General features: G+C 35.6%; 2 protein-coding genes across 7 annotated transcripts in view; both read right to left on the bottom strand.

Annotated features, from left to right (window-relative positions):
* Window positions 1-505: 505 nt before the first annotated feature.
* EndoG (endonuclease G, mitochondrial) lies at window positions 506-1,782 on the bottom strand. Its single transcript, XM_073988583.1, has 2 exons — window positions 1,534-1,782; window positions 506-1,471 (listed from the first exon to the last, which is right to left on the bottom strand). Exons 1-2 carry the CDS (start codon window positions 1,666-1,668, stop codon window positions 659-661), a joined length of 948 nt encoding a protein of 315 aa, XP_073844684.1. The 5' UTR covers window positions 1,669-1,782; the 3' UTR covers window positions 506-658.
* A 9,583-nt stretch (window positions 1,783-11,365) lies between these two features.
* LOC141387489 (uncharacterized) overlaps window positions 11,366-27,842 on the bottom strand; it is a 120,781-nt gene continuing 104,304 nt past the window's right edge. For 5 of the 6 annotated variants that reach the window (XM_073957331.1, XM_073957333.1, XM_073957334.1 and 2 more), the window contains 7 exons: window positions 21,221-22,495; window positions 20,802-21,152; window positions 20,419-20,736; window positions 17,071-17,221; window positions 16,779-16,984; window positions 16,522-16,705; window positions 11,366-12,249 (listed from right to left, as the gene is read on the bottom strand). In XM_073957331.1, coding sequence (XP_073813432.1) covers window positions 11,934-12,249; window positions 16,522-16,705; window positions 16,779-16,984; window positions 17,071-17,221; window positions 20,419-20,736; window positions 20,802-21,152; window positions 21,221-22,495 — 2,801 coding nt within the window. In that variant the 3' untranslated portion in view covers window positions 11,366-11,933. The remainder of the gene's footprint in view (window positions 12,250-16,521; window positions 16,706-16,778; window positions 16,985-17,070; window positions 17,222-20,418; window positions 20,737-20,801; window positions 21,153-21,220; window positions 22,496-27,842) is intronic. The other variant, XM_073957336.1, reaches the window with a different exon arrangement.

Genomic DNA, 27,842 nt, shown 5'->3' with positions numbered 1-27,842 from the left:
TAGATTTAGCCCGGTTTAAATGAGGCCATAAATTCCGAACTGGATCTGACAGGACAAGACCCTACTAGGGTTTTTGTAGTCTAAATATGTACTTTCAAAAAATGCATACTAGAAGTTGTTTGCATTTTCAGTGTTGCATAGTGTAATAAGGAGCATATGCTGATGTGTTACTAGCCGAGCTGAGTAAAACTTGAGGCCATAAGGTCGCTGATAAGGTGTACGAATCAACTAGTTGGCAGCATACCTAATAATTAGAAGTAAAGATATTATCGAGCTAAAGGTTAATAAAATTATTGTACCAAATCCACCATCGAACAGATTTTTAAGATTTTTACCTTACGGCCAAATTCAAGGCAAGCAAAACCACCATCAAAAACAAACATTAGCGTAAAGCGAAGAATATGTATATTTGGCCAATGAATGTCATTTGGTATAGACAATCATTCAAAGTGCATTTGAAAGTGATACCCCCAATATTTGAACTCCAAAAAAACAAGTCAATATCTTAAAGTCTTTAAAAACGATCTGTATTTATTCTTAATATTCTAGTTTGAACATGATTTGGGTTTCGAAAAATAAAACAAAAAAGTTACAAAATCATACATTTTTAAAAAACAAGACAAACATAATTAAAATTAATTATATCTAAAACTGTTCGTTAAACCTTTTTGCCATTAATTTTCTTCAGTTTTTTCTTATCAACTTTATCGAAAAACAATAGGCCAGCTGCTCGCTCAACAGACTCAGGTGGCACCTGGAACACAGTCAGTGGAGTATCATCGCTTATCACCTGGTTAGGCATTACATATGCTTCCATTTCCAAACAATTATCTGCAGTTTCGCCTACGATCACCTTATAGAAATGGGTTGGTACCGCAACATTATTGTTACCAATAACTTGATATTTAACATATTTTTTGCCATCGTCTTCAATTTTCGGTAAATACAAGGGACCCGTACAGACATAAACATTGGGATAGGTTTTTGTCAATGACCGCGTATAGGATTCCAAACGTTCCCATGAATCACGGTTGAAACCTTGGCCAACTTGTGGTGCCATATTCGTAAGGTAGAAGGTGTCTTCACAATGTTTCTGATGACGCTTATGATTTCCCGCAGCTGCCATATGTCCCCGATCAAAACCTGAACGCCGGTAATCGGAGTTTTGTGATTGGAAATAGGGATGAATGCTTTCGTCAACCTTAAAGTCACACTTTGATCTGTCTACAGCTTCGTTTTTGGCAATAGATTCAGCTGTAATGTGCTCAAATACCCAAGAGGGGACACGGTTTCTACGATCATAGCTGAGTACAAAATCGGAATAAGATCGAACTGAATCCAAGCTGGGGAAACCATACTTCATAATCTCTCCCACTCTGCTTGGAGTGGCTGTTAAATTGACATCTGTGGTGGTGGCAGGAACAGCGGCAGAGACACTGGCAAACAGGGGGAAGCCAGGTTTTTGAGCATGCTAAGTGGAAATAAGAAAATCGTTATAAAAGGTGGGCAAAATTCAATCAACAAATAATTTACCTTATGCAAGAGTTCGATTTCTTGTAGTGGTAATAATTGGCTTATTTTCTTTCTTTCCTGATATCCGCCATAATAATAGGAACCCAAGGCGGCTGAAGTGACTGCGAATAGTGTTCCAGCAACACGTTTATTCATAATGTTCTAGTATTTTCTTCAAAATATGATACAATTTTAGAAAAACGAAAAAATTAAAGTTCTTTGCGGAAACGTGAAATAATAACAACCACCCCTCATTATTCACTATGGTTTGATAGCATGCCCGTTAAGTGCCAAAAACAGATGATTTCAAATTTATTAAGGGATGAAAGCCCCCTGTCACACTTTGAAATAAACTTCATGAAATTATGCCTCATTAGTCCCGGTCCACACTAGAGTGATTTCATTAAAAAAAATCATGAAATTATGTGTTTCTAAATCGAGTTCCATACTAGAGTAAAATTATGAAATTGGCGTAGTGAAGAATTCGAACCAAGAACGCGTAATTTCATGAAATTTTTATTGAAATTCACTCTAGTGTGGACCGGGACTTAGATCGAGTTCCACAATCCCACGGTGGCCGGTTCTATTCACCGTATTAGCTTCGATCAGGGGCCGTCACCTGAACAATTATGTATGTATGTGTTTGTGTTCGTGTATTTTTTCACTATGGGAGAGGCACATTTCAGATCCTCGGCTAGCTGTGAGAACTTTCCGGGGCATCATCACTGCAACAGACGTCTGCTATATACCTGCTGGTCGAATATCCGAAAATGAGCGTTATAAGCTTCGTCGTACGAACCCTGAAGAACCAAGAGTTAAGGCCTTTGTACATAGCTGCCTCGCCTGCTTGCCCTGCTTCATTTCAGACATAATAGACGAATATGAAAATATCCGGCATCTGAGGAATATGAAAACATCCGCCGCTAAATCCACTGTTCACCACCTGGACGGCTGAAATGAGGCTCCCACTGAATATATTGGTCGATGGTGTCCTGTTTCCGACCTCTAACTACCCCAAAATCAAAGATGTCAATATTACAAGATAGGAAAAGTCAATTGTTAAAAATTAACTGTAGAGGGAGTTAACCTCTGTTGCTACGACATCATAGCAACATTCTGTTAAACGAAAACTGTTACTCATTGGAATATTGACAAGAAAAACATTAAAACTCAAATTTTACGGCGTTGACTTTTGTTTTTTTATTAAATAAAAAATAGTGAAGAAACAAATTTTAGCCACAAAACACAACGTTAATGTTTTCTGCCGCGAGAAATGGGAATCAAAAGCGATTGACATTGCTGTTATCAATTCCAGTGAGTTGTGTAGCCATCTGTAACCAAAATGTGAAACTATTATCATATGTTTTTGGAAAATGCCCAGCAAAATAAATTGGAAGTAGTGCAATGTAGACTAGTTCTTTCACGGCATGTTTTTATGCAGTTCAAACGGAGTCGTGAAAAAGGCACTCCATTCCTCACATTTCAACCGCATTTGGATGCAATCCAAAGAATCACATCCATTTGTCACATTTTAACAACATCCGGAGGCAGTTCAACGGAGTCGTGAAAAAGGCACTCCAATTCCTTACAATTTAACAGCATCCGGATGCAGTGCAAACGGAGTCGTGACAAAGGCACTCCGTTCACTACATTTTATTAGCAGTTGTTAGAGATCCCTACATGTACATAAATCAGTTTGTACATCTCTACAGGCAGCGGAATACATTTCCATAAAGAGATAATCGTGTTAACATTTCCAAACATTTGTTAATACAAACTAAATAATATTTAATTTGTGAACATTTTTCCGGTAAATCACGAGAAGAAAATTTCCCAATGGAGTGCTGTTGGAGTACATGTCGAAATCTTAACTGGTGATGGGAAGACAATATCAAACCCATTTAGCAGATGAAGCAAAAGCACTTAAGCTTGGATTAAATAAAGAGCGGAGGAAACACACATGTTTGCGATTGAATTCAATAGAGAATTTTCATAATTTGTGTTAATTTAATAAAGTTATTAATATTTTTGTTTTACACAAATAATAAATGCATTTTATTTTGTTATTCAAAACACGTGCTCTGGACTGCCTCCTATTCTACCCCAAAGGGTCAGTTAAAATGCAATGCCAAAGGGTCAGTTAAAATGCAGTGCCAAAGGTTCAGTTAAAATGCAATGCCAAAGGGTCAGTTAAAATGCGGTGCAACGGAGTGCCTCTTTCCGGGGTCACTCCCTTGTAAAAATCATGAGTGAAAATGCATAATTTGATGCACTTCCAAATCACTTGTACATATCATTTAACTGCCTCTTTGGAGGCAAACTTTTCGCTGGGTGCATTTGTTCGAGTCTTTATTGCTATACGTCTTTGCCAAAATATTTGGTGTATCGTTCGATAGCATGTTTAAGTCGTCCGGGCAAGCCACAACTATATGGGACAAGATCAGAAATAAGAATAAGATTCTCAAGAAGCTGGCCGGTGGCACTTGGGTTGCTAACAAAGAAATCTTGTTCACCCTTTATCAAGCAATAGGTCAGTCTGTGGTAAGCTATGCGGCGCCAGTGTAGTATGCAAATGTTAGCACCACGCAGTGGAAGAATATTCAAACCTGCCAGAATGTCGCCCTGAGAACGGTAACACGGTGCCTCTTCATGACACCAGTGGGCCATCTGCATGAGGTTTCACCGGTGCATCAGCACAACAGGATGTGATCGATGCGGTAACCGCTGTGAGTATCCTAGCCATGATTTAGTGGACCCAGGTACGTAAGGAGAGATCTTCATGATGTGGAGAGAGAGGTCCAAAGGAATAATTGAGAACTTCTAGATCAACGAGCATATCAGGCAGCATTCATACGGTGTGAAAGCCGTAATCGGAGACTATCCCCCATCCATCGCAGCAGAAGAACGCCAGCTGCCAAGATAAACATGAGTGGTTTTAGCCCAGTTAAGATCCGAACGATGCCGCCGCCTCAATTCATATTGGACCCGAATTGATGCCACAATACCCAACACGTGCCCGGCATATGGAATGGGACCACGCCACCCGCTAAATTTTTATAGCTGCCCAGCTAACCCCACTCACCTGTTTCCTTGTTGCAGAATTTTCCAGTACGGATACAGAGGAACCAGCACCAGATAACTGAATAAAGCATACGAAAGAACATAGCCATGTCTGTGAGTCTGCACTCCGTAATGTTTTCCCCAAATTTAGCTGAAGTTCGAATCCGGTCCACTCGTTCTGTTACCTTCCCCACAAAGTTGAAAATATTCTGTAAAATGGTGTGAACGAGCAAGGGAGCAATTGATTTGTTTCAAACTTTGCACATCGGATTATACCTTCCAGTTATAAATCGGGTTCACATATTGACTATGTCAGTCCACACCTTCGGGTAACCTCCCACACAAAATTCAGAAGAAGTGAAGTTTAAGAGCTCCTCTCGGCTGGTTTTGAATCGTTGAAAAAAAATAAAATCGCCGGATGGATTTTTAAATAAGTCGCTATGAAAGTTGACATTTGTAGGTGTTTTTCAGTTTTCACGATTTTGCTTGGAAATCGCAAGTCCTATCAAAATGGGACTTACGGAAATGTTGCAACGGTGAAAATTGTCTACAGGGACTAAACAAAAAGTTGTAGAGAATTTTCACTGCTACAACATTTTTTTTAGTCTCATTTCGATGAGACTTGCCGTTTCCTTGTTTCTGGATTTTTCTCATCTATGAGCATTAGAGCATTTTGCCGGGTTAACCTTCTGTATGAGGATTTATTTGACGTTTTTGCTATGGAATTGACATTTGAAATCCAGTGGGTTTAATAAATCCGGCTAAATGCAAACGGGGTATAAAGTTAGTTAAGGCGCACCATGCATAAATTGTTATATAAGGAGGCGAAAAAATTCAATATCGATAGTTAGTTTCGTCTATCGATATTATCGGATTAAACAACCCTAACCTAAAATTCAATGAAATAAATAGAAATTTCGCGTCTTTTCGGTTTTGTGGATGTGAAAAAGTCAGTCCTTAAGGCCTCGTCACATAGCCCGTGTTTATACTTTCAAACTGGAAAGGAAAATTTTCTTCTCAATTTCTTTTAAAATTTCCTTGCAGTTTAGACACGCAAACAATATTTATGTCAATTTTCTGATTCTTCTTCACACTCATTTTCTCGTTTGATCATTCAAAGGCTATATTGCTTATAGAAATTAAATTAAAGTTCATTAAAAATTAAATAAATAAATACATATGTATTTATTATTAATTTTTACAGATATTTTTTTGTTAAATTATTTTTCATCACAAAAGGTTTCATATCAAATGTATGCGTTGATGTTTATTTACCGGCGGAGAAAATAAAATGCAAAAAATCTGCAAAGAATAAAGAAACAAAACAGTATTTGCGAGTACAGGAGTGTGTGTACCCCCTCTTATTCCTCACTACTCCCTCGCCCATAAACTCAATTTTCTTTCCCATCAACTTTCCCTGTATAAACACGAACATACGAGGATTTCTGGCTTAAGCGGTGTTTACACTATCTATCAATGTCATATGAGTGTCAAATTTGCTACCTGCGTTTGTTGTACACGTAGTCCGACCACTATGAAAAGCTTTGTTCCAGAACTAAAAAGTTTTTACAATTTTTACCACTTTTACACATTTTGAGTTCCCGTACACAAAATTTATATGAAAATCGTTTACGACTTTTACAACTTTTACGACTTTTACCACTTTATAAAGTACGGGAACAGGCCAAAAATTTTCATCTATCAAAATGATGTGGCAACTCATATGTACATTTTTCATTTGGACCGTGTTTAGACATTCAAACTGGAAAGTAAATTTTTCTTCTCAATTTCCTTGTTGTTTAGACACGGAAATCATGTTTGTATCAATTTTATAATTTTTCTTATTCTTCTTCACACTCATTTTCTCATTGCGCCGTTCAAAAACAAAGCCAAGGCAAAATTGTAATGAAAAGTAAAAATGGACGTGTGTGATAAACAATTAATTACACTGTGACACAAAATGGAACTCAAAGTCTGGGGGTGGAAAATTTCTTTTGGAGATGAAAGCCCTTGATGAGTATACTAAGAACCCAAAAGGAAATTTTCGCCATAGGTCAAGTTTCTGAGATATCGCGCGATGAAGTTTTTGATTTTTTCCCTATAATACTTGGGAAAATAGCTCCATATCTCTGTTTGGCGTTATTGTAGCTTCGTTTTGAGGTGACATGTCTTCAGTCAAATCGATTGGCGAATGTTTTTGCAGAACATTTCATTCTTCTAACTCAATGCCTTTCATGTCCTTTTCGTCCTTTATTTCTTGAACCGTAGTGAAAGTACCACAAGATAAGATTTTTTTTCTACAAAAATGTTGCTCAGAAGATTTTAGGTACGGTTCTCTTTGACAACTAATCGATTTTGTCCCGTTTTCATTGTCATTTTTGGCATTTATTCGATCTTGGTTCAGAATTAAAGTATGTTTTGTTTTTCTGTATATTCGTTATTGGTTATGTATAGGTATGTAGACATAACAATTGGTTATTGCTTATGTAGACATCTGTAGTGGGATTCTGTAACTGATTTTTGCTGTTATCGATAATTGTCGGTAAAATTAAAATGATTATAATTTCGATAATTAACGAAATTTTTCGGTAAGTTAACGATGAATAAAAAGTAGTCGCTAGTCTCTACCGACACAAACAGTGATGACAACTTTTCTTTATGTTTTAAGTCATCATTTTGCGATTTAATTTTACCGATTTTTGTCGGTAACAGCAAAAATGTGTTACAGAATCCCACTACTGGGGTGCTTCTGAAATATTTACCACAAATAGCTCTTGTAATGATGAACACGTTAATAAAAAATTTTCGTGGAGGATAGATCCGATTATCTCACTTTTTGAACCGGATATTCCGACATTAAAACCGATTTTTGAACCGGTTTTAAGTAACCGATTAAACTTATATGTATACCATTAAAAAGCTTATATAGTTGTCAATCAAATTAAATTAATTCGCGTATGAAAACTTTGCTAGTTGCAGTTCTAGAACAAAAAAACCGGTTTCTTAAACCGTTTTTAAGGAAAAATATGAGTACGCGCAAATATGGAGATCAAAGGCTGGGGGGTGAAAAATTCTTTTTGGTGATGGTGACCAATAACGAATATTCAGAAAAACAAAACATACTTTAATTCTGAACCAAGACCGAATAAATGTCGAAAATGACAATGAAAACGGGACAAAATCGATTAGTTGTCAAAGAGAACCGTATCTAAAATTTTCTGGGCAACATTTTTGTAGAACATTTGGATGCTGAAAAATCTCATCTTGTGGTACTTTCACTACGGTTCAAGAAATAAAGGACGAAAAGGACATGAAAGGCATTGAGTTAGAAGAATGAAATGTTCTGCAAAAAGATTCGCCAATAGATTTGACTGAAGACATGTCACCTCAGAACGAAGCTACAATAACGCCAAACAGAGATATGGAGCTATTTTCTCAAGTATTATAGAGAAAAAATCAAAAACTTCATCGCGCGATATCTCAGAAACTTGACCTATGGCGAAAATTTCCTTTTGGGTTCTTAGTATACTCAGCAAGGGCTTTAATCTCCAGAAGAAATTTTCCACCCCCCCCCAAAAATGCTGCTGCACAGTGTTATTAAAGGAAACCTTGAATTGCATTTTAATTTTGATATTTCCAATTATTTTGAATTGTTTTTGCTTAAAAAAAAAATATATTTTTCCTCCAAATGGGGTTTTTTCAATTGTCTCCGCTGTTGTTTGTTTCTTGACAGAGAAAATAAAATGAAAGAAAATGCAAAAACAAATCTGCAGCCAACTTCAGGTTGTATACGAAGAAAAACGAAACAAAACAGAATTTGCCAGTACAGAGGTGTGTGTACCCCCTCTTATTCCTCTCTACTCCCTCGCCAATAAACTCAATTTTCTTTCCCATCAACTTTCCCTGTATAAACAGGGACTTAGGGAGCGCTCTATTTGGCTATGTATTTTCGTATGCAGTTGAGAAATAAATTGTTGGAAGAAAACAATTTTAGCAAAAAATGAAGCAAATATGTAGAGAAAATCGAAAATGTGCGTGTGATTACAGTTTTTAACAAAATAAATTGTGTTTGTTGCGTGATTTATATTTTGTGGTCATACGAAATTGTATGCTAGTGTGAACGCCAAAACTAAATGTGGTATGCACTTTGACAAACACAATGGATGTCGAATGGATAAAAGAAGTGACAGTTTATATGACATTGATAGATACTGTAAACACCCCTTTAATTCATTAAGTTTCATGTTTTTCCGGCTTTAAGTCAATAATCAAAGTAGGTCCCGGGCCACACTGGAGTAATTTCATTGAAATTTGGACATGAAATTGCTAAAGTGGGGAATTCAACCTAAGAACACCTAATTTCACTCTAGTGTGGACCGGGACTATACGAACACATTCAGCCGCGTAGAGTTGCCGCATCTTTTTGACTTAAAGCTGGAAGAACATGCAACTAACCCTGCGTTTACACATGACAGGACAGTTGAGTACTTGTATTGATTGTCAAAAACCCAAAACTTGCCTGTGTGACGTAGGCGTCCAGACAACTGCAAAAACAGTTTTAAAATTATGAATGAAAATCGCCAATTTCTTTTTGTTTTCCGTTCACATATTTTCTTTTTGGTCATATTCTTTTATTTTCAACACATTTCAATTATCGTTTTATTTATTTTTTACAAAAACGTCAAAAACTTGTTAAGCCTACTATCTCTGAAAAAATAATGGACAGCTGGGAGACAAACGACAAATGTATGTATGTGTTAGTAAATCAGAGTTGTATTTGCAGATAGTCTGTCTTGTGTAAACGCCTAGTAAATGAATTAAGCCCGAAATTCTCTTATGTGACGAGGCGTTTATTCACACGTACAAATTTTTTCGGAAAAATAAACAGTATTATAATTAAATAAAAGCAAATGTGTCAACAAAAGCATAGACTTTTCCGCGATTTTCATTTCCAAATTAATGGTGATGAGAAATTAACGATAATATCGATAGCAATCGATTTTTTAAATGAAATATCGAAAATATTTAATGTTGGGATAATCGGTGGTTTGACAGCTCTACGATACAGTCAGTGCATTGTCCCGATTTGAACTTCTATATATCAAAAAGTGTAAAATCTAGGAAAAAGATCAATCAAAAAGGTCAATCTTGTAGAGAATTTTCACAGCAGCAACATTTTCTTTAGTACCATTTTGATAGGACGTGCGGTTTCCAAGAAAAATCGTAAAAACATAAAAACCCCTAAAATTGTGAACTTTAATCGCGAATTATCGCTTCGGCGATTGTTTTTGGTCAGAGGCTGAGGGTATATCTCCGTCAGCACATTTGACTGATACTTTCTTAATTGTTTGAAGAAAATTTCGAAGAAAAATACGCATTGTAGTAAAAATAAAACACAAATAAACACTTATTGTTTCATTATATTATTTGTCATGTGTCCATTATAAATAAAACTTTTATTTGCTTTATTATTATCGTCGTCATTGACCTTTTTTAAGCAATTTATAACCTAAAAATTACAAAATTATTGTTATTTTTCAGCTGCAAATTAAGGATAATTTTGATGTTTAAAAATTATAAAAAAAAAAAATAAAATATAATTAATAAACCCAAAAAATAATGTTTGTATATACTATTACTATTTCCTGCTTACATATACTCTAAATATGCTGAGAGCTATGAAAACCAAACCAATTTTAAATCTCATTTTTGTTTTGTTTAAATTTAAAAAAATAAATGTGAAAAGAATGGAGGATAGATAGAATTGAGAAAAGGAGAACATAATCACATATCTGTTAGGTAAGCTACAACATAAGAAATATGTTGAAATATGCAACTAACCCTGCGTTTACACATGACAGGACAGTTGAGTACATGTATTGATTGTCAAAAACCCAAAACTTGCCTGTGTGACGTAGGCGTCCAGACAACTGCAAAAACAGTTTTAAAATTATGAATGAAAATCGCCAATTTCTTTTTGTTTTCCGTTCACATATTTTCTTTTTGGTCATATTCTTTTATTTTCAACACATTTCAATTATCGTTTTATTTATTTTTTACAAAAACGTCAAAAACTTGTTAAGCCTACTATCTCTGAAAAAATAATGGACAGCTGGGAGACAAACGACAAATGTATGTATGTGTTAGTAAATCAGAGTTGTATTTGCAGATAGTCTGTCTTGTGTAAACGCCTAGTAAATGAATTAAGCCCGAAATTCTCTTATGTGACGAGGCGTTTATTCACACGTACAAATTTTTTCGGAAAAATAAACAGTATTATAATTAAATAAAAGCAAATGTGTCAACAAAAGCATAGACTTTTCCGCGATTTTCATTTCCAAATTAATGGTGATGAGAAATTAACGATAATATCGATAGCAATCGATTTTTTAAATGAAATATCGAAAATATTTAATGTTGGGATAATCGGTGGTTTGACAGCTCTACGATACAGTCAGTGCATTGTCCCGATTTGAACTTCTATATATCAAAAAGTGTAAAATCTAGGAAAAAGATCAATCAAAAAGGTCAATCTTGTAGAGAATTTTCACAGCAGCAACATTTTCTTTAGTACCATTTTGATAGGACGTGCGGTTTCCAAGAAAAATCGTAAAAACATAAAAACCCCTAAAATTGTGAACTTTAATCGCGAATTATCGCTTCGGCGATTGTTTTTGGTCAGAGGCTGAGGGTATATCTCCGTCAGCACATTTGACTGATACTTTCTTAATTGTTTGAAGAAAATTTCGAAGAAAAATACGCATTGTAGTAAAAATAAAACACAAATAAACACTTATTGTTTCATTATATTATTTGTCATGTGTCCATTATAAATAAAACTTTTATTTGCTTTATTATTATCGTCGTCATTGACCTTTTTTAAGCAATTTATAACCTAAAAATTACAAAATTATTGTTATTTTTCAGCTGCAAATTAAGGATAATTTTGATGTTTAAAAATTATAAAAAAAAAAATAAAATATAATTAATAAACCCAAAAAATAATGTTTGTATATACTATTACTATTTCCTGCTTACATATACTCTAAATATGCTGAGAGCTATGAAAACCAAACCAATTTTAAATCTCATTTTTGTTTTGTTTAAATTTAAAAAAATAAATGTGAAAAGAATGGAGGATAGATAGAATTGAGAAAAGGAGAACATAATCACATATCTGTTAGGTAAGCTACAACATAAGAAATATAAAAGAATTAATTTAAAAAAATTACAATAAAAACTAAAAATATATGTATGTAATGTATAAATGCTTAAAAACAAAACTATGTAAATACATGTATTGGTTAGATTAAGATTAGGTTACATTGCAAAAGTTATTATCAACTGTTTTTTTCGAACTCTTAGCACGTTTCCTTGTTACAATCGACAAAATTGCTAAACTCTGTTGAATTCGGTGGTCCCTCACTGTAGAGATATGTAACGGGCCATAGTCGGGCAGCTGTAAAATCACTTAGATTTTGTAAGCCACCTGGTCTTGGTGGCTTCTGATATTCTTCCGATGTTGAGGCAGCCGATGAATAACTATCGGAGGGTTTACGTTTTTCACTTGGCTTAAGCGGTTTAACGCTAAGGCCGGAATGTGTTAGGGTATGATTGCCGGGATAATAACGATCACTACATTTACGCCATTGATCTGGTTCATCGCCAACAAAGCACCTGCAAGGGATAGAGGGGGGAGAATATTGTACAATTATTTACGTAATGTGAGTAGCTTATATAAATTGTTTCGTTAGTTGGATAAGGCGGATAAGATGTTTATGTTATATGGATAATGGCTATATCACACCATATGTTTTTCACATGTTTGACGTCAGCTGGTCTGTATATTAGTAGCTTTGTTCCTTTACTTTTTTAATGGTAAGAGTGGTAAAAGAGAAAAGTGTCAAAATTGCTCAAAATTGCTCTCTCATGAACATTTTTACCAGAAAAGTAAAGGAACGGAAAATGGTAGATCTGGCAGCAATGACAAAAAGAAAAATAAAAATATAAATTTTCGTCTTTTATTTCACAGTTTTTAATTTAGTTTTGTCAGCGTTCGACTTCTTCTTCTGTTTTTCGTCCATTTTCTTCTTCATTGTGAAAGAATCGTCAAACAAAAGTCGAAAAATCAGTTCTGCCATTTTTTACCTGCAGAAATTTGTCTGGTAGCCCGTGGTAGAAGAGAAAGGCATATGTGCACTCTCTCACTCTCTTAAAAATTGCTGCCAGTTTTACCACTTTTTAGGGTTAATGAACGCTTTGTAGGTTAAAAATGGTAACAAATGGTAAAAATGGTAACCTCAGGTAAGTAAAGGAACATAGCTAGTATGTATACCCAAATTGACAACATACAGTAGGTTTATTAAATCTTGTTAAGTACAAATGAGGTATAAGGAATTTACGATATTTTAATAAGGGTTTCGAATCAATTATATAATCTGAATACATATAGTAATTATGAGATTTGGTAGTCGGTTTTCATAGTGAGAGTAAAGAGTTTATGATATCCGAATAAAGTGGATAATGACGTCTGGGCATTTCGTTAATGTGTACCACGATTTCGGGTTCAATTCCACGACGGCGGATTCTTGATACCGGATTGACCCGGGAACACACAAAACCCGTGTTCCGGCAGCGGATGCCACTTCACTGTACACATGTTTATATGTATTTATAACGTCCGGGGAGGAGGAAAATGCAGAACCATTATGGATGTTCTCAGTTTGTCATATCCGAGTATGTTGCTGCATGTTGCGTGGACATAGCTCACAGTGAGTCGTCGTCATCAGAATACGAGACTACTCCGCAGTCCCCCCAACAGTAGCCACACGCGAAGTGCCTAAGGCCAGCCATTGCTGTTCCAATCCCTGGAAATGCATCCTTTTTGATTGCAACGGACTTCGAGATAAGATCGAGGATATAGGGGATTTTATGAGTCGGAAGAATATCATGGTTGCTGCGGTGGATGAAACCAAGCTCAACCACAACTGCAGCTTACAGCGTTGTGATGGTTACAGTGTACTGAGGAAGGATCGCACCAGAAGTAGAGGTGGGAGATTAGCTTTCCTATTGCACCAGTCTGTTCAATACAGACCTATCTCGCTTGAGCATGGTTCTAATGACCCGTACATGGAATGTATGGGGGTAGCAGTTAGGTGTGGAACTGCCGACATAGAGTTGCTGAACGCATATATGCCGCCGGTAAATACCTGTATTTTGGGTTACAAGCATTAGACCCCATTTTGGTAGGTCATAACCATGTGGCCTTGGGCGACTTTAATGTCCATCATGAGTTGTGGAATTCTGTGTTTGAAAACGACCAGAGGGGTACAGCGCTGGTTGAGCAGATGGATAGCTCTACGTTTTGCACGGTCAATGAGGAAGCCCCAAACAGAATTAGCGGAGTGTCAGAGTTCGCTAGACATAACCATTGTGTCACCTGGTCTGACAAATGGCGTCAACTGGCAATCCATAATTTCTCTTGAATCAGAGCATCTCCCCATAATTACCTCCAACAGCAGATCGTCCGATTTCATCACCTCTGAACGCCACACTTTCGTCAAACATAGGAAAGCTTTTCAGAGAGTTCACTAATCGCCGCTTCAGAGATCTGCTCTACCCTTCTGATGTTCGGGTAGCAGAAAGGTCGTTTCGAGATATCATTACTGCTACAGCCGCTCGTCATTTATGTACCTGTTGGTCGAATACTCGAAGTGAGATAAAACTTCCCGGCAGTGGCGACAAGATTAGCAAATGAGCGTGATGACCCCAGTGACCCCAGAGAGGGAGTTGACACTGTATGTTAACAGCTTGGTTGGTGAGCATAAGCGGAACAAGTGGTCAAATCATCTGAAGAGTTCTAACATTGTAGCCGGAATAAGTGAACGGTTAAGTCACTCTCGAAACCTCGGAAGATGGAAGGCAGGACCTCATTGATCTTTGGCGACGTTAAGGCCAGAACAGAATCAATCGTCGCTTGCTTTGCTTGCTTCCCAAATGTCAAATTATAAAGGAATGCTAGAGCCTCCTAAAACAGAACGCAGGCGGATTTTCAAGGAGGCTCTGGCATTCCTTTATAATTTGACATTTGGGGAAGCAAGCAAAGCAAGCGACGATTGATTCTGTTCTGGCCTTAACACTGACTGATCAGAAGATGTGCGCAAGTTATTTCAGTCGACAGATTTCGAGCTCCGCGGAGTTATAGTGCGAAGAGGAGAGTACTACATCGCATTAGATCTCTTCCTGTCACAATTTGCAATGGATGATGTTGCATATGTCATCAGGAGCACCAAATCACCCAAAGCGTTGGACCCTGATATAATCTTCATGGTAATGCTGAAACAGCTGGATGTGCCGGGAGTGGAGTATCTCACCAAAGTTGTCAACCTATCGCTAGCCACCCACTTCATTTCCGAAGTCTGGAAAATGGGCAGAGTGGTCTCGCTACTGAAGCCAGGCAAGGATGCCAGCGAAGGTGAATCATAAAGGCCGATTTCGCTTTTGTAGCCCGTAGACCCCGGAAGCTTTACTCCCCCCAGCGTCGGAAACAACGCTGCACAGCACGACAACAACGCTGCACGCCATCTCCACATAGATTAGTGGTGGACTCAACCAGAGCAAGCCATGCGATAGAACTGTAATGGTGGCGCTCGACTTATCAAAAACCTTTGGTACTGTCAAGCACTCCACGCTATTTGAGGACATTGAGCATACAACCCTCCGGTTAAGCTTGAAACGTTGGAAAATCATTTATTTGTGTGGACGCCAATCGTACGTGGAATTTAGGAATAAGAAGTCGAAACCCCGTATAGTGAAACAGGTTTCCCAAGGTGGGGTGATCTCTCCAGAACAGTTTAACCTCTACCTATCCTGAATTACGCCTCCACCAGACGGTATTGAGATCGTAGCGTATGCGGATGATTGTACGATCTTGGCGTCAGGTATCTTCCCTGATGTCATTTGTGAAAGGATGAACTCCTATTTGACCGATCTTACCACCTTTTTCCACGAGAGGAACATGCAAATATCCACCACTAAATCTGCGGCCACTCTGTTCACCACGCAGCACAGATGAGAAGAGAGTTGAATGTCATGGTCGATGGTAGCCGAATTCCGACAACAAACTATTCCAAAATTCTAGGGGTCACATTCGACATCCTGTTCACGTCGTCCTCGCATGCCACACCTATCTGTGACCATAAATAAACAATCTTGACCACATATAACGCAATAGGTCGGGCGCGGCGCAAGTTTGGTAAGTGCAACGCGATGAAAAGATATTTAAACTTGTTAGAATGCCTCCCTGAAAACAGCAACAGCGTGCCTCCTCATGTTTTCAGTGGACCATCTACACGAAAGGACAAAAATTCTTCTAGAACAGCAACATAAAGGCATGTTTTCGTTGCAGTACTTGCTCGGGTGTTACCGTGAGAGCCATATAGTAAATAGGACCGCCTACCCAGGCATGTCAGGAGGGATATTCATGATCTAGAAAGAGAGGTCCAACGTTACAAGAGAAACCTCAGATGCACATGCCATAAACAACTATCGTGTGAATGCGGTGCTCGAAGAACATCCTCCATCTGTCGCAGCTGAGGAACGTCAGTTGCCACGACAGACCAGAGTAGTTTTGACTCAACTATGCTCGGAATGGTATAGCCTGCTAAATTCCTATAGGGCAAGGGTTGATGGCACCGTGCAGAACATCTGCCCACATTTCGGCACAGGCCCGCACACCACACTGCACCTCTTCAACTGCCCTGCCAAACCTACTCAACTAATTTCAGTAGCTTTGTGGCTACAACCCGTCGAAGCAGCCACAGTCTTTGAACTGGAGATTAAACAGAAAAATGAACTTTTATGGACCATGAATCCTTCATCTGGCATACAGTTCTCCAATATTTGGATAACGGCTATAAAATATTTGCTATACAAAGAATTTCAACTTACCATGGATAATCGAAACCTTTCGAATAACCACAAGGATGATCCATTTTACAGCAATAATCCCATGAACCAATCTCGCCACCCTCTATTTCACACGAATAGAAGCCGGTTATGAGATTTTTCTCACAAGGACTGCTGCGGCGGCATGGTTTACCCGATACCGAATAATGATGCCAAGCCAGATCACCTGAAATGAAGAGAAAAAAACAAGAAACATTAAAAATTTACTCTTAAGATACCTCCAGCAGTCCATAAATTACCTGGCTCCCTAAATATATCCATGCGTCGATTATTATTAACCCTTGAACCACCAATGGTATTAACCTTATCCCGACATGTATAATCAAATGGATTCCAAGCAAATAACCAAAAATCTCTATCCTCGGTGTGTGTATAATGGGCATTTAGTTTCAATTCGGTTTGATCTAAATCTGACATTTCACAATTGAATGTGGCCTTGCGTGAGCTGTTTTATGGTAGCATATGGAAGAGAAATGAGATGCGGGGTGAGTTGTTATAAAGGTGATGTTGAGTGCCCCTAGCATTACTTACCCATAACTAAAGGAGTAGCACTTGAATGCTGTGGTATCACGGAAGCGTATACATTCCTTTTTACACTCCATTTCGGAGGGTGTGGTTATGACTTTCTTTATAGCGGCTGGTAATAACTTGGCTGCCGAGCCATAACCCAAATAACAAAATGCTAAAAGAGGAGATAATTTCAATTTGTTGCTTTTCGAAATTTCAATTTTTTTATTTTGGAATCGTTATTGAGAAGATATTTTTCGAAATTCTAAATTTTTGATTCGATATTCAAGAAATTCGTTTAAAAATCCTGTAACTATTATTCGATTTTTGGAAAAAATATTTACAGCCTGTTTCACTATGTTGAACGAAAATGAAAACGAAAGAAAAACTACTAAACTCTTGTATGATTTTCAAATTTTTTAGTTGTTTTCAAGCAAAAACAAAGTCAATATTACCATGAAAAGCAAAGTTTATGTGTTTTTCGTTCGCATTAATTTTCTTTCTTCTCGAAATTAAAATAAACAAACGAAAACTAATTTTTATTTAAAGTCGATATTGAGAGGATAAAAAATAAAAATAATTTTTTATTCGAAATCAATTTTGTCTTCGAAATCGATCTTTAGAAAATTTGTTTCGACGTTAAAACAAAAAGAAGTGTTTATCGAAGCCGATATTAAAAAAAAACAATAATAAGAAATTAAAATATGCGATCAAAATTTCTAAAAGGATTATTCGATATGAAAAAATTATGTTGCAAATTCGAAAGTTCAAACTTGAATTTGTTATCAAAATTAAAAGATTTTTTTAAAACTTTTTTTTTCAAAACTTTGCTATTGATTGTTCGAAAACAAAATAATTATATTAAAATAATTTTTTGATATTCCGAAAATGTTGTATAAATTTTTTGAAAAATGTATAGTAAAATACATTTTTGAGATTCAAAAAGTTTTGTTCTCGAATTTTATTTATATAAATAGCATTTCAGAGCTCTAAGATTTTTTTTTCAAAATAAGGGAAACGTTACTCGAATCTGGATTTTTCGAAGTAAAGTTAATTTTCCTTCAAAATTATTCGATTTTTGTAAAAAATGTTATCAAAATTTAATAGTTTGTTCTCGAATTAAAAATAAATTTTTTTCGAAAGAGATTTTTTCTAAATTTTTGAAAATTTGTTCTCGAACTTAAAACAAATAAACATGAACGAATTTTTATTTGAAGTTCATATTGAGAAGATAAAAATATTTTTTTATTCGAATTCGATTTTGTCTTCGAATTTAAAACAAATTTTTATTCGAAATCGATCTTCAGAAAATTGTTTCGACATTCAAACAAAAAAGCGATATTAAAAAAATTCGATTAAAATTTCTAAAACAATTATTCGATATTAGAAAATTATATTCGAAAGTTCGAAATCGAATTTGTTATCGAAATTAAAAAAATATATTTGAAATCGACTTTTACAATTTTTTTCGACATTCAAACTTTGTAATTGATTGTTCGAAAAATAATTAAAATTATAAAAATAATTTTTCGATATTCAGAAAATGTTGTTCAAAATTTTCGAAAAATGTATAGTTCTAAAAAATAAATTTTTCTGAATCAGAAATTCAGCATTCCAGAGTTCGAAATAAGGGACATGTTACTCGAATATGAATTTTTATTCTCGAAATAAAATTAATTTTTCGTCGAAATCGATATTTAGAAGATTTATTCGACATTTGAACATTTTGGATTCAATATTCGGAAAGTGTCGAAAAATTTCTTAGGAATTTGAAAAAAAATCTAAATTAAATTTATTTATTTTTATTTTTTGAAAACAAAATACAAAGTTATTCGAAGTTATTTGTTTAATATTCGCCAAATTGTTGATAATAGGTCTGTTCGATAACTTCGCAAGTAAAAACTACACACTTGCAAGTTCTTGCCACTTTTAGTTTAATTCGAAACCAGATGTTGAACATAAAAAATTATCCAAATTTGTCATTCAAATTCCAAATGTTTTGTCAATTACGAATAAAAAATTCCAACATCGAAGGATTTTCGAAAATCCGTAATAAAAGCTTCTCTTATATTTCAATCATTATTTGAAGTTATTTGTCCAATATTAAAAATAAATTACAATTTTGGATTCCAATTTGAAAATGTTGTTCGAAATTTTAAAATTCGTTTTTGGAATAAACTGATTTTTTATAAAATCGATCTTTAACAGATTTTTTCGAGTTTAAAAATTTTTATTCGAATTCGAATTTTCTTTAAAATTCTAAATATTTATGTAATTAATTTTGAATAAAAAAATCCAACTTCGAAAGATTTTCGAAAATCCGTAATAAGTTTGAAATTATTTTTTCAATATTCGAACATTTTCAAAACTTTGAATTTAGTTTTGAAAATGTTGTTTGCAATTTTAAATTTTGTTTTTGAAATAAATTTTTAATAATTGTTTTTTTTTTTTAGTTTTAAAATATTTATTCAAATTTTAAATATTCGAAAAATTTCAAAACATTGGATTTAATTGTGAAAATGTTGGAAATATTTAATTTCGTTTTCGGAATAAACTGATTTTTTTATAAAATCGATTTTCAAAAATTTTTCGAGTTTAAAAATAATTATTCGAGTTTTTTAATAAGGAACATTCTGTTTCTCTAAAATTCTAAATATTTAATAATTTCAAATAAAAAATTCCAACTTCGAAACATTTTCGAAAATCCGTAATAAAAGCTTTTCTTACATCAATATTTAGTCCTTTAGAGTGTTTCATTAAAACAATTTCATGAAAACAAGGGTTCCTAGGTCGAGTTCCACAGTAGAGTGATATCATGAAGTTGCTGTAGTGGGCAACTCGATCTATAAATACCTAAAAGTTTCAATGAAACCACTCTAGTGTGACCTTCGACTTAGATGATATTCGAAAATGTTCAAATCTTTGGATTTAGTTTTGAAAGTTTTGTTTTAAATTTTAAATTTCGTTTTTATGAAATCGATTTTCAGAAAACTGTTTTGAGTTTTAAAATATTTATTAGAAATTGAAGTTTTTGTTATTTTTTTTTAAATTTCTAATCAAATAAAATCCCAACCTCGAAGTATTTTCGAAAATCCGTAATAAAAGCTTTTCTTACATTTCAATAAATATTCAAATGGTTTTTTTAGCATTTGAAGATATTTGCTCAATATTCGAATTCAAAACTGTTTGAAAATAAAAAAAATCATCCAGGCTTCTTCAAAATATTTTTTTCTATAGTAGATTTTCAGAAAATTTTTTTTCGAATATAAAAATTTTTAATTCTAATTTGAAATTTCGTTTTTTTTGCATTTCAAATCAAAAATTTTCAACTTTGAAGGATTTTCGAAATTCTCTAATAAAACTTTTGCTTACATTTCTTGTGTTTCTCATCCACAATAGGTTGAATTTCACAGCCATGTCCATAACTGGCCCTCTCGAAGATATCAAAAGCCTTATCCAACACCAGATGGCGTTCCTTGTCCATATCTCGGACAGGCCAATCGCTGAGTTGACAATTATCGATAACACTTGCATGTCTCTGTTGGCCGTAGCGGAAGGCAAAAGCTCGGCAGGTGAATTTTGTCGATTTTATACACTCCATTTCACATTCACCCACCGAACGTACCGTCAAGGAATCCCGAACAATGGATTTGAAGAATCTCGTGGCATCAATGGCACGGAAGAAACATTCTGGGAAGATAGAATTCAGAGTATTAAAGCAGGTCACCTTATTACTTTCATCCTTTCAAACTTACGAGCATTTCTGGGATCTGCTAAGGCCGTGGTGGAGGGTCCTCCTCCTCCTCCCCTGGGTCCATCACTACGTGAAGGCTTGCGACAAACATTCATATCATCTGACATGGAATAGATATCATAGTTACGATCCGGTTCAATATCCACATAGTAGTCCAAACGATTAATGGGTCGATCGCACAACATGCAGTTGTCACGGCTACCCGGCGAATAGCGATACGAGAAGGTGTGGCAAATGAAAGCATCCTGACCCGAACACAAGCGTTCACATTCCGTTAGACTGGGAGCGGAGTAAATGTGTTTAACAATCTTTTTGTGTAGACGAAAACCTTCCGAGGTTTTGGCGGAACATTCTTTATGAAGGAGGAAAGCAATGAAAATAAAAATTTTAAATGTCCAAAAAAATCTCAAAAGACCTCACCATCTGGCCCAGGCCGCCTTGTCCATTGATGACGATAATCAAAACGATCCGAAAAGCCTTCATGTTTATTATAGCCTCCATAACTGGAACCGGGATAACTCAAAACCGAATTACTCTCATGTGGTGGCTGGCCTTTACGCGGCGGAGCTCCCAAATCAAAGTAATTGAAATCAATTGGATCCTTGGGTTTTGTGCGATGATCTGTAAGACCCCAATAGGCAGTTTGTTTATTACGATAGCCACCATAATTGCCACCATATGAACCCCATTCATTATCGGTGCCAATTAGATAGGGAACAAATTTATCATCTCCAGGTCGACCACCTTTTTTATATGATGAAGTTATGGGTGGACGATCACGATCTAAATAATTATAGGAAGGTGGTGGAGGACCGGGACGATATGAATCTGGTGCATGGGAACCTGAGGGACGATATGGTGTATACTCAGGACCAGGACGATAGGGGGGACGATAACGTTCTTGTGAATGCTTACCACCATCATAACCACCACTGCTGCCGCCGCTGGGTAATGCCTCCCACTTGGAGGGATATGGCCGATAACGATCACGATCTCTATCACCATGATGGATGTCATAACGATCAATGGGATCAAGACCAGAACCGCTGCTGCCATATCCACTGTGCGAAGAATGTTCATAATAACCGGAACTGTGTGAAGAGAATTCATGGGAGCCACTGTGATGTTCGTATGAATAGGGTGGACGGCGATGTGATTCATATGAGGGTCCCGAGGGTCCTGAAGGACCATAATGCTCCAACGATGAGCTGCCACTGGGCGGTGGACGACTATAATAACCGCTACTGCCACCACTTGGTGGTGAGGGTAAATAATGATCATCTCTATAGGGTGGTTTATCACTCCACGAACCACTTGGCTTATTGTAATGTGATGACGAAGGAGGTGGTGGTGGTGGGGGAAGTTTGCTGTTACAATCTCTACACACATTATAGCGGCAGCTTGGCGGAGCATTACGATCTCTTTCGTAGTAATCATAATCGGGATGCCTTAATAAATTTGAATCTCTGCGATTTGCGCTGGAATACAAATCAATTTGGGCCAAGGGTATTTCAATCAGTTCACAATCACCCTGACCATGACCTGAAGGATCCAAGCGATAATTAAAACCCTCACAGGTAAAACGCTTTTCACGGCCGCATTCACGCATACATTCTTCAACGCGTTCGCAAGCAATGGTCCGTCGCACCCAATGTGGGGCAACACGTTTGCCGGCCAGCACACGCCTGAAGCAAGCTGTATAACAACAACAAACAAACAAAAACAAAAGAATGGAGTAAATATCTTAAAAATACAAAAAAATCACATTTTGGCAATTCATAAAATTAATGGCTTTTCTTGAAAAAAAAACATGTAAGTAAAATAAATTAGCCCTCCTCTTTGAGACCGCCAACTTCTATGGTAATTTACCTAAACATTGGCTTTGCAGATTTCGTTTCTCTATCTTTTTATTTGTGAGAATTTCCAAAAGAATTAAAAACGCCTCTTATCACCATCATCAATGGGTGAGCACCCAACAAACGCTTTAAGATTTGCAAATTTATGCCGTCATTGAAGGTCTATTTCACGCTTAACGTTTGAAAGGGATTAGCAGAAGCGTTTGTATTTGTATCGTTTTGTCACTTCGTATTACAAACGGATGTGGCCAAAGCCACCTCATCTTCATTTGGCATTGAAAATCTGAACATATCTGAATGTTGGTTGTGTGTCGACTAGGGTTATGACTTTTTGACATTTTTCCTCAAAAATGATTTCCTGTAGCAGGGATGAATGAACTTTTGTCTATTAATTACTGTGCTATCGTTTATTCCATTGAAATATAAAAAAAGTTCACGCACAAATCGATTTAAAAAAAATAATTTTTTGAAAAAATATATGAAATGAAAAAAAATTTTTTTTTCAAAAAATTATTTTTTGTTGCACGAATGAATAAATATAAGCCTACTAATAACTATAATAAAGTTTATTTCATTCAAATATTAAAAAAGTCGCAAAAAAGTCACTTTGAAAAAATTTTAAATTTTTTGTTTTTTTGTTAAAAAATTATATTTTTGAATAAACGCGTTTACGACATTTTTACGATTCTCAGAATTGAAGAAAATTAGTGAGATATAAATTTTATGTCATTTTAATTATCTCATGTGGCTCTAAAGTTTATTTTCAATTATATATCTGTTTTCAGTGACTTCAAAAAATTGTCCATAATTTTGATAAATTCAAATTTTAAAATCATTTTGTGCGTGAGGTTTTTTCACCGAATCACCTTATAATTAAGATTTTATGTAATCTTATGGCAAAACTCATCACGCTATGATACAGGGATATGAGGTTGTAAAAAAGTCATAACCCTAGTGTCGACGTTTAATGGCGAATGGGAAAAACGATACAGTGGCCATTGTTAAGACGGATGGGAAACATATCAAATGATGGATTATCCACAGAAGAAGATAATGATAATCTAATACGGAGGGTTTATTTGTTGTAAGTGATATTGGCGGTTTGTTTCTGTTGTGAAAGTCTATACTTTGCTGATGATAATTTTTAAACACATAGAGAGGAGTAACTTCTTAATATCGACACCTCCAAATAATAGTATGCTAAGTCTAAAAAGTGAGTTTTGCAGGAGAAGCTCTCAAAGGGTGGAAAATTTTTTGAACTTCAGTACTATGCAAAATCAATATTTGTTTATAACTTCTGTTCGGATTGACCGATCATTACCAAAATTTGACAGAATTTAAGTTAAAGGACGTTCGACACCTCCAAATAATAGTTTGCTAATTCTGAACAGTGAGTTTTGCAGGACAAGCTCTAAAAGTTTGGAAATTTCTTTGACCTTCAGTACTATGCTAAGTAAATATTTGTTTATAACTTCTGTTTGGATTGTCCGATTATTACCAAAATTTGACAGAATTTAAGTTAAAGGACGTTAAATATAAAAATGTAAAGAACTTGAAAACATGCTAAGTCGACTTTTTTTGACTATTGTTTGGAGGCGTCGATATAGAGTCTGATGTGTTGACTTACACTGTGCAACACGAAAATTAACCATATTATGACACCGCAGCGGGATAGAAGACCAAAAATAAGAAGGCACGTGTGCCGGCGTTTTTCCCTATCACATCAACTTTCGCGGTTATGGCCCCCAAAGACCTGAGGCCTTGATGTCAAAAGGGATCATTTTGTCAGGCATATATCTTCTAAACCGCTAAGAATTTGGGTTTACTCGTAGAAGAAAATTTGTAGCTTTCTTCTTAAAGAATAATAATTGTGAACGCATAAAATCCATTCAACCTCACCTTTAAAGTCAAAATCGTCAAAGTCAAATTTCCTTTTTAATTTTTTCTCGGATTTTAGTCTACAAACCGATCTAAATTGGTCAAAATACCAAATCAAATCCTATATTTATCCTCTTTTCTCGGTTCCTGCTCCATAGATACTAAACCATTCAAAATTCAAGAAAACAATGGACCACAAAAATTTGGCTAAGATATCAGCAAACAACTTTCAGGAACATACGAAATGTCTATGACCGGTTCTTTAATATGAAAATAGCCAAAAACTTTTGAAAATATTCGATTTTTATACTTTTTTCTCCGATTCCGGTCCACAGATACCGAACCGCCCAAAAATTAAGGATACAGTCAACAACAAAAATTTACCTAAGATTTCTATAAACAACCTTTTAGAACAAAAAAAGATTCTAGGAACGGTTCTTCAAGCTGAAATTCACAACAAAATTAAATTATTTTTAACGTTTCCCCCCAGCTTAGGTCTGGAAATAACATATTGTTGAAAACTCAAGGAAATTTGAAAGGTTTGTTATTTACGGACCTGAACAGGAAAGAATGATCTAAAATAATCGAATTTTGGGCTTGAAGAACCGTTCCTATAATCATGTTATGTTCTAGAAAGTTGTTTATTGAAATCAACTCAGGTACATTTTTGTAGTTGACTGTATCCTTAATTTTTGGGCGGTTCGATATCTGTGGACCGGAATCGGAAAAAAAAGTATAAAAATCGAATATTTTCGAAAGTTTTTGGCTATTTTCATATTAAAGAACCGGTCATAGACATTTCGTATGTTCCAGAAAGTTGTTTGCTGATATCTTAGCCAAATTTTTGTGGTCCATTGTTTTCTTGAATTTTGAACGATTTAGTATCTATGGAGCAGGAACCGAGAAAAGGGGATAAAAATCGTATTTGATTTGATATTTTGAACATTAGGAACCGTTTCTATGGAGTTCGTATGTTCTAGAAAGTTGTTAACTAAGATCTAAGGTACATTTTTCCAGTTGGTTGTTTGCTTCAATTTTGATCGGTTTGATATCTGTAGACTAAAATCCGAGAAAAAATTAAAAGGGAAATTTGACCTTGATGATTTTGACCTTGAAGGTGAGGTTCAATGGATTTTATGTGTTCACAATTATTATTCTTTAAGACGAGAGCTACAACTTTTCTTCTACGAGTAAACCCAATTTCTTAGCGGTTTAGAAGATATATGCCTGACAAAATGATCCCTTTTGACATCAAGGCTTCAGGTCTTTGGGGGCCCATAACCGCGAAAGTTGAAACGATAGGGAAAAACGCCGGGACACGTGTCTTCTTATTTTTAGTCTTCTGTACCGCTGCGTTGTCAGAATATGGTTAATAAACCATGAATCAAAAAATTACACACTGTGTTACTTACTAAGTTGGTCCTATACGAAACATTTCTTCAAAAATAACGAGTAAGAATTTAGTTAAAATTGAATAGAAAGTGGTTAAGAGCATCAATGGAGGTCCAATCTAGACCCAGTCTTCAGAGACAGTTAGCGCCTCAAACAATGATTGCGAAATCAATAGCAATAATACCGACGAACAGTGATGATGGAATCGATTTTCATGGCCAAAACCCCATTTTTTTTGTCGTCATCGATTGTTAATTTCTATACGGGATTCGATAGTAAACATATTGAAACTAAGGAAACCAAAAAATGGGTCAAACTATTGGAAGGCGTGGCATGCTCCTACTGACGACATGTTTGTTTTCACAATTTGGGAAATACGCCATTTGAGCTTATTTCTGGAGAAAGAAAAATCTATTTCTCGGAAACTAAACAGATATTGTGTTCATTGTTTTTGTTGCATTTCGTTTTACCTAAGGTACTACAATTAGTTTAGTAGAACTTTTAGGGAACAATATGGAACAAGGTTTGGTATTCACAGGGAGATTCCCGAAGATGTCCTCTTTCAGCCCATATATACTTTTGTACCCGTTCTGTTCCCGGAATCCATTGGCATAGAGCGACATAGCGAATAGGAGTAAGTAAGAAAGTATCAGAGAGCTGTGCCTCAGCCTCGAATATAAAGAAAATAAGCCAACACAATACTTCTGACGTCTATAGGCCAATTTCACAGGAAGTATGGATTTGCCCCCGAAAAATTGAACCACCCTAACTAGGGCCGCATACCCAACATGTTGACAAAAATTTAAAAACCATCCCAGGCTACTCCTTAAACTACACTCTTTCCAAACTTTGTTTTGGAAGTACCCGAAACATTGGTCCGATGTAGTTAATATTCGGACATAATTCGAGGCTGTAAGAAATAATACGATGTAAAACGTTTGGTCGAAATCGGTTTCTCCCTTAGAGGATATCTTACGTACTACCCATTATCTTACGAAGTATGGACTTGCCCCGAAAAATACTGCGCTGTCGTAACCAGGGTTTCCGAGTCGGAGTCGAAGTCGAAGTCGGAGTCGAGCAATTTTGCTGGAGTCGGAGTTTATTTTATATTTTTATTATATTTATATTTATATTTTAAAAGAAAGGTATAAGAAAACATATATGCAAATGGTATATTATACTAAGTTAAAGGACAATTCACAGGATATTTACTATCCTCTGAAGTGTAGTCTATTCATCCCTATTTTGTTGATCCAATTAATTTTTCACATTTTTGTAAACAAAAGTAATGTTCTATGACAATCGAATTAAGATTAGACCTTTAACCTCTTTCGTCAGAAGTCTTACTGCTGTTCTCACAAAGGTCTATTGGTATTCTCATCTTATTTTTATGAGAAGTCATCCTTGTCTTCTATTAAAGACATTGTGGGAAATCTTACTGAATACCCTGTGACACAAAATGGAAGTCAAGATCTGGGGAGGAAAAATTCCTTTTCGGAATGAAAGCCCCAATTGAGAAGCCAAAAGATCACATAGCTGAAATTTTTGAGTTATGACATAATGAATTTTTTGATTGACCCCCATCAATCATTGAGAAAATAGCTTTATATCGCTGAGATATTGTTTCATCATTTTTAGATGACATGTTTTCAATTAAATAGAATGAGGAACTTTTCTGTCGAATATGCTGTCCTTCTAGCTCAGCTTATACGCTTGTTAGTCTAGCTGAATTGTTCCATGGAATCTTTTTTCATGTTTTTGGCAGTTTGTGTCACATGGAACACGTTTTGTCACATTTCAACCAAAACATTTTTTATCAATCGTGTTCCACCTCCCTTATATGAAGTGCTACTGTGGAGTTTAAAAATCAGGACTTTAAATGAAACATTTATTTTTCTCATATAAATACAATAAGG

Source organism: Musca autumnalis, unplaced genomic scaffold, assembly GCF_047663935.1.
Source record: "Musca autumnalis isolate F117 unplaced genomic scaffold, ASM4766393v1 scaffold_5, whole genome shotgun sequence".
Lineage (NCBI taxonomy): Eukaryota > Metazoa > Arthropoda > Insecta > Diptera > Muscidae > Musca > Musca autumnalis.
Note: the sequence above shows the minus strand (reverse complement) of the source record. Positions and strands in the feature narration are given on the sequence as shown.